Source organism: Diplotaxodon limnothrissa, linkage group LG10 (assembly GCF_057381915.1).
Source record: "Diplotaxodon limnothrissa isolate DT_005_m linkage group LG10, D_limnothrissa_male_GT1.1, whole genome shotgun sequence".
Taxonomy (NCBI): Eukaryota; Metazoa; Chordata; class Actinopteri; order Cichliformes; family Cichlidae; genus Diplotaxodon; species Diplotaxodon limnothrissa.
The window spans coordinates 42862-50925 of NC_140605.1; the positions used below are offsets into that span (position 1 = coordinate 42862).

Consider the following 8064-nt stretch of genomic DNA (forward strand, 5'->3'; position numbering starts at 1 on the left):
TGATGTTCAGGACTGCAAACCGAGCAGCATCACTGACTTTCAGCTTGTTGTGTTTGTGGATATATGACTGACTTTAATTATCCACAAAATCATCACATTCTCTGTAAGATTAAGGTCGACTATTGAACGGCGTATATTTTAAAGGCTTTAAAACCAAGTTAGTACAAACATCCCTAATGTCACATATCTTTGCCGACATGTGGCTAACAGCAATGTTTCAATGCTCTTCATTATTAAACATTGGCACATAATAAGTGACATCATATTCAGTACTTACTTTTGAAAGTTTACTCTTCGGCCGCTCCGCTTCTGCCCTCTGCCGTATTTTTCGGGAAAATTATCCACACCCACCACCGCGCTATGAATTGTGGGATATATGGGACCATGAAGTGTACACCGGACCACACTTCAAATTTGGGGAAATCGATGGCACATTTGGAGTACACTTCGGATTGGGACAGCCGTCGTGTCGCTGTGAAGTAATAGGTCTCAAAATGTGTACTCAGGAGCGTGCGGTCGCTGGATTGGGACACAGCCAAGGTCTGTAGCTGTGTCAGAGCAAGCTTGTGTGAGCCAACGGTGATATCTGTACACGCAGTACCTTTAAAATACTCATGTGTCATTCTCCTGCTAGCAGTGGAGGAGACTTTTCTGCTGAGGAAGAGGCCCTGCTGTCCTGCCGTCTTACTGGTGCCATTGAGGGATCAGCGGCTGCTGTATATTCTTCTCGACCTCGAGTATTTGGACTGAAGGACTCACAGACACATTTCATATTTAGCTCTATACAATTTAAAAATTAAAAAAAAATTCCTGGCCACCCATTTTCTTATTCACGAAGGCTGTATGGAGACATTTTGGTTATTGCCACAGACGCTTTCTCTTACTACGGATGGAGGATGTTGCGGTTTTACAACCCATGGACTGAGAAAGGACTCAATAAGTAATCTGTTCACATATTCCAAGGTTAAACACAAGTGAGTCTCAATTAAGTGAAGTGTTGGAACTGATGCCAACATTTTCTTCTTTCTCCCTGTTTAAATCCCATTCATATAAGGGACCCTAATTTTATCCTGCTACAAACATATTCAGCCAGTGTTATTTAAGTTTCCTGTAAACTACACATGTGAAGCAGATGTGAGAGAGGCTGTGATGAAGTCCTGGAGTTTTTAAGGATGTACGTGCTCCAGTCCAGAAATTTGTATGATATGTTGGCCACAGGTGGTAAAGTGCTGTCACACCCTGAATAAACTGTCCTCTGTTCTTCTTCTAAGCTGACATATTTGTTACATAATCATGTGGTTTATCAGAGGGGAAGTGGGGATTTCAGAATACTGGAGCCCAAGGTTAGGTGCAATAATATTCAACCATAATATTAGCTTTTAACTAAGTCTTGTCAGTTAGCTGGTGTTGTGTCAAAAGGACAATCTGATATCCTCGTGTTGGCGTTGTTCCCACATCATCATAATTAATGTTGTTCCAGTTTCAACATTGCAGGTGACCAATCACCTTCTTGTGACGTCATTCCTTTGCGACTTCGAAATACCCGCCTTCGAGTATTTCGAAATACAAGTGAAGAAGCGAGAAACCGCCGCCTGTCCGCCGAATTTGAAGTCAATTCGCCTGTCCGCCGAATTTGAAGTCAATTTAGAATACTTTTCTTTAATAAACGGTAAGCATTATACATATGTTCCTCACTTGGCTTGCTGTTTGTTTGCTAGTGATAGACTACTTGACGACAGCATTAGCTAACCAGTGTTACGGTAAGCATTATACATATGTTCCTCACTTGGCTTGCTGTTTGTTTGCTAGCGATAGGCTACTTGACGACAGCATTAGCTAACCAGTGTTCTCTAGACCAGCGTTCCCCAACTTTTTGGGTGTTTCGTGGCCCGGGGGTTGGGTCAGGCAAAATTGCACTAGCTTCCCTGATCATTTTACAAACATAAGTGAAGAGAATCTGGACTAAAAGGCCTAGACTTATGGTTGTGTGCTGAATCTATGAATCAAACTATCACCTGGAAACATAATTAACTGGTCCATAGCTGTGAAACTTGACATGAGTTCTTGATTCTATGGAGATTAACAGTAATCCAGAAATTTACAAATTTGTCCAGGGACATCGCGTAAATGTTGTCCCTGGGACATCGCGTAAATGTTGTCCCTGGGACATCGTGTAGATGTTGTCCCTGGGACATCGTGTAAATGTTGTCCCAGGGACAAAGTGTAAATGTTGTCCCAGGGACATCGTGTAGATGTTGTCCCAGGGACATCGTGTAGATGTTGTCCCTGGGACATCGTGTAGATGTTGTCCCTGGGACATCGTGTGATAGCTTGTTAATAATGGAATGAAAATTATTGATTGTTATTAACTTGTGAAAAAGAAGTGTAACAAATCCACATGTTATGTTCTTACACCCTTACAGAAACTGTGACTCCTTCACAATGTCAGGTAAATGTCAACTCATGTTGAATAATCAACCAATCAAGCCTTTTATTATCACATGCAATGTTACACGTACAACTGCAATGAAAATTTCACCCCCTTCTGACCATACATATATTGCTTAAACATCCCATTGGGAAGGAAGGTCAGAAAACAATTTAATTCATAGATGAGGGGAGAGGAGGAGAAAAAAGAACTACAACCAGACAAAGCTCCTAGAAGACTGAAATGGATGATGGTTGCAGCATGCAAAAAGAAAATGATATCTGTTGACTACAGCATATGCTTTCTCACAGATTACCTTGTGGGAGTAGCTGGACCAAACTCTATTGGTATTTCAAGTTTGAAATCCCTGTTTGACCAGACAAACATTTCAGATGAGGTACCTCTTGACATAAAAATCCTTTTATGTTGTCATAAAACTAATGTTAAATTCTGCTTTAAATACACTTTATTGTACAATTTACTTAATGAATCGTATTCCTTAGTTCTGTTTTTATTTATATGTATTTATTTATTTGTTTTATAAGGTAATAGATGGCCTAATCTATTTGCAGTGTGAGGTATGTTGAAAAGCTTGTTTGATCATAATGACATAGCATGTTTATGTTTTTTGTAATGTATTTGAAAACATAAGTGTATTTATGTTATTTTTATAGAATTTCCCTCACATTTATCCAATACCAAGCCAAATCACTGGAAAAATTTTGGATGGGTCCACAAGAGCACAAAGTGCATACTTTTTGAAGGTATGACTTGGACTGTGGTAACTATGTTCTTATCACAAAGGGTTTATAAGTTGCCACTATAAACAAACAGCATTTTCCAAAATTGAAGCCTTGTCAGAAGAACCTGAAAAATACCTTTCTGAAACCTTTTCTGTGTAAAGACTTGCTCAAAAGCAATGCACACAGATTAAAACATTTCTGTCTTGGCCAACTGATAAAGAAAACCAAAAATTGAGTGGTGCGTGTTGAGTCTGTGGTCTTGATTTGTTTCGTACACACTATAGAACTTAATTAATGTAAACAAAAAATGACACTTTCTATATGTTTGTGTATCTGCAGAATTAATTACAAGTCTCACCTGACAAGCTTTCGCAGTTTTGCAGTGTCATTCTTGACAGAAAAACATACTTGTCACATTCTTTTTATTTCCAGAAAAACATCTTTCAGATGTATGAGAAATTGATTGGAGCCTGTCTGGAAAACGGCAGCCACTGGACCTTGTTTGTAAGTTGCACAGATTTTGCACTCTCTCTAGTGCATGATACTTTTCAGTGTCCCTCATTAGGAAAGCTCAAGGCCCAAGCCTACCATATCCATCTTTTTACAAAACAGTTTTGTGACATACCCAAGAGGACCATAGCCTATATGAATTCATTTGGCGAGTCGGAGGTCAGAAAAAGTGCGGTGTTGAAAAACTGGAGGTAATTAATTAACATATTTAACATAACATATTTAATTTAATTGAAATCATTACCGAACGTGGTTATTGATTTCTCTATATGCTTTTTATTTGTAATAACTGCCATCTCTCAGCTCATTTGCTTCAGCAAGAGGCTGCACTGGAGAGTGGACTTTGTCACATGTGAGCCACCCACATCAACAGGATGGGAACTCATGTGGAGTGCATGTCATAATGGTACTGAAAACTATAGCTTTAACCTATATAAGTAATGTTTACATTTTTGTCTATTCAGTTTTTAAAGCCTTAGAGGCAGGATGGTAAAATCTCAATTTTTGTTGTAGATTGAACCATTTCAGCAGTAATGCTTTGGCTTTGGTTGCTCTATTTTTTTTTTCTCGGGGGGTGTAAAAAAAACCCCATTTCTTTGTTAATCTAATTCTTTTTGTTCTTTTTTTTTTTCTTCTTCGTCAATTATTAGTTTCCCCAATCTCTCATTGACGGTAAAACACAAGTGGAGGAGTACAACACTGAAATCACAAAGCTCAGGTCCCGACTTTGCCACTACTTATTTTCCTCAATAGGTAAAGATAAAATTAGCCGCCTTCTTTTTCTCTAACATTGGAAAATGTAACTTGTACTTAAACAAATTATATTTTGCAGAACGAACTAGGAAGTGCAGTCAGTGCTGGTGTGTGATTGCAGCCAAAGACCGGGTACACTATGACATGTCCTTAGCCATATAGATTGTTTATATAATGGACTTTGTTCATTTGTTTTTTGTTTGTTTATTTCTTCTTCTTTTTTTTTTTTAATTCACAGGTGCAGTGCCAGAAATGTGGTGCATACAAGCACATGCGTTGTTCAAAGTCTGTTTGTGGCATCTGTATCTTCTGTGAGAGTAAGTCACAATATACAGTTGTGGTCAAAAGTTTACATACACTTGTAAAGAATAGAATATAATGGCTCTACCGAGTGTCCCGTTATTTCTAAAACTCTGATTTTTCTCTGATAGAGTGATTGGAACAGATACTTCTTTGTCACAAAAAACATTCATGAAGTTTGGTTCTTTAATGACTTTATTATGGGTTAACAGAAAAAAGTGATCACATCTGCTGGGTCAAAAATATACATACAGCAGTGCTAATATTTGGTTACATGTCCCTTAGCCATTTTCACTTCAATTAGGCGCTTTTGGTAGCCATCCACAAGCTTCTGGTTGAATCTTTGACCACTCCTCTTGACAGAATTGGTGCAGTTCAGTCAAATTTGATGGCTTTCTGACATGGACTTGTTTCTTCAGCATTGTCCACATGTTTTCAATGGGGTTTAAGTCAGGACTTTGGGAAGGCCATTCTAAAACCCTTATTCTAGCCTGACTTAGCCATTCCTTTACCACTTTTGATGTGTGTTTGGGGTCATTGTCCTGTTGGAACACCCAACTGCGCCCAAGACCCAACCTTCGTGCTGATGATTTTAGGTTATGTTGAAGAATGTGAAGGTAATCCTCCTTCTTCATTATCCCATTTACTCTCTGTAAATCACCAGTTCCATTGGCAGCAAAACAGCCCCACAGCATAATATTCCCACCACCATGCTTGATTGTAGGCATGGTGTTCTTGGGGTTGAAGGCCTCACCTTTTCTCCTCCAAACATATTGCTGGGCATTGTGGCCAAAAAGCTCGATTTTTGTTTTGTCTGACCACAGAACTTTCCTCCAGAAGGTCTTATCTTTGTCCATGTGATCAGCAGCAAACTTCAGTTGAGCCTTAAGGTGCCGCTTTTGGAGCAAGGGCTTCCTTCTTGCACAGCAGCCTCTCAGTCCATGGAGATGCAAAACACGTTTGACTGTGGACAATGACACCTGTGTTTCAGCAGCTTCTAATTCTTGGCACATCTGCTTTTTGGTGATTCTTGGTTGACTCTTCACCCTCCTGACCAATTTTCTCTCAGCAGCAGCTTGCGTTTTCTTCCTGATCTTGGCAGTGATGAAACAGTGCCATGCACGTTATACTTACAAACGATTGTTTGCACTGTTGCTCTTGGGACATGCAGCTGCTTTGAAATGGCCCCAAGTGACTTTCCTGACTTGTTCAAGTCAAAAATTCTCTTTTTCAGATCCATGCTGAGCTACTTTGACTTTCCCATTGTAGCGTTTGTGGGCGTTTGTATCCAATGAGCCCTATTTAATTGGCCTAAGAGAAGTCACCAACTGTAGTCACTCATAATCACTCGCAAGAAGTTAAGAGGCCATGCTATGAAGCTCAGTTCACTGACAACTTTCTAAGTCACCAAAATTGCTAATTCATGTTGCTGTATGTATATTTTTGACCCAGCAAATGTGATCACTTTTTTATGTTAACCCATAATAAAGTCATTAAAGAACCAAACTTCATGAATGTTTTTTGTGACAAAGAAGTATCTGTTCCAATCACTCTATCAGAGAAAAATCAGAGTTTTAGAAATAACGGGACACTCGGTAGAGCCATTATATTCTATTCTTTACAAGTGTATGTAAACTTTTGACCACAACTGTAACTAAACAATGTCCAAAAATGTTTAAAGTGAAAATTTTTTTCGTAATTTTGCCTTTGCACACCAGGACTGTGTAATTAAAGTGGACGTTTCAAGATCCAGTTTTTACACAAAACTATTTTAGACATAACTGTGTCGTATTGTGGGGATTTCTCTTCACAATTAAATTGATATAGTGCTGTTTATATCATTCTTCTTTATGTAACAGCACAGTGCAGCACAGCAGAGGGAAAGGAGTTGTGCAGCATAGTAGGTGGCTATACAGGAGGAGCAATAGAAGTAGCCAGTGAAGAATGTCATCAGGGAAAGCATCAGGCAGCGAATGACAAAGGAAAAGTTCCTAAGGGAGAGGACATCTGCAGCAAACCGACAAGTAACAGTGAGATAGGAAGACTGACAGTCAGAGATGAAGGTACACAGACTGAAAGAGATGAAGGTACACAGACTGAAGACAAAGAAAAAGAAGCAGAAGTATACGGCACAAGTCTGAGTACAGATAATGCTGCTGCTGCTGCTGATGTTGACAGGATCGATGCAGATACAGAATTCCAAACTGATTCAGAAGGAACTAGTACAGTTTACAGAGTGCATGGTCGCTTATCTGTACCAAGCTCAAAAAAGAAAACCTACACAATAACAGAAGACGAGATCAAGCGCAGAATCAACGCAGAGAACATGTCAGTTCATGTTTTCAGAGGTTTGATTGGGGTAGGTATACATTTCGTGACTTTGATGTCACCTGAAATAAATCCGGGTTACTCGTATCAATGAAGTGACAATGTGGCTGGAAATTGTGCATTTGCTGCAACATATACACAATTACACCATGTAAACAAAAGCATTTAACTTTGTGCGTGTGTGTGTGTCTCTCTCTGCTCTTTTGGTGTTTGCACTTTTTCTTTTTTAGGGCCGTAAAGCCAAACTGCCCGCAATGATTCTTGACAGGCCTAAGAAGGCCAAAACTAAAGTAACAGTGTTTAGTGTTCTGAGTGAAGAGGAGGCTGGGGAGCTAGCCCTCGGGTTTGCCGGAAGATTGGCCTGTGATGTCACAACAGACATGGTCTGTAAAGGCATCGACCATTCAAGTGCTGATATGACAAAGTAAGTTAGTAAAACAATATGAAAGTTGTATCTTTTTTGGTATTATTTGTCATTTCCCCGTATTTGGGTTATTGGTGTAACATTGTTAATCTTACTTTCTAATAACAGACAGACTCTTCTCAAAATCCAACACAACCTTAAACATGAGCTGACTGATTCCTCAACCTTCAGTTTGCTGACACACACCTTTGGCCCCGCTGCACTGGATTCTGTCATTTCATTCCTGTGTGAAAAACTTGATCTTGTCTCTTAAATAATGAAACCTTTTGTGACTTTTGTTTGTTCTGTAAATCAGAATCTTGAAAATTGTTCATTGTTGTTCTAAGTTTGTGTTAACTATTTGGCAAAAATGATTGGTTCCTAATCCAAACAGGATAATGACTGTTCTAACACATATCTTAAAAATTCTACAAAGAAAGAAAATTATCACATATGTTTCAATATGAATGTATTTGTGTCACACTTGGTTTGTAGTAGCTTTCCTGTTTTATTTTGAGTTTTGGTATGTTTACACTGTTGTCATTTTTATTTCCCGTGTGTTCGTCTTCCCTTATTAGTTTTACTGTATTTAATTAGTC

General features: G+C 39.0%; 1 protein-coding gene across 1 annotated transcript; it reads left to right on the forward strand.

The window, feature by feature from the left end:
- Window positions 1-2612: 2612 nt before the first annotated feature.
- LOC146623658 (uncharacterized) lies at window positions 2613-7770 on the forward strand. Its single transcript, XM_085363271.1, has 12 exons — window positions 2613-2825; window positions 2974-3006; window positions 3103-3192; window positions 3604-3675; window positions 3784-3872; window positions 3985-4087; window positions 4332-4434; window positions 4514-4566; window positions 4673-4751; window positions 6594-7093; window positions 7293-7486; window positions 7595-7770. Exons 1-12 carry the CDS (start codon window positions 2613-2615, stop codon window positions 7737-7739), a joined length of 1674 nt encoding a protein of 557 aa, XP_085219397.1. The 3' UTR covers window positions 7740-7770.
- Window positions 7771-8064: the final 294 nt, after the last annotated feature.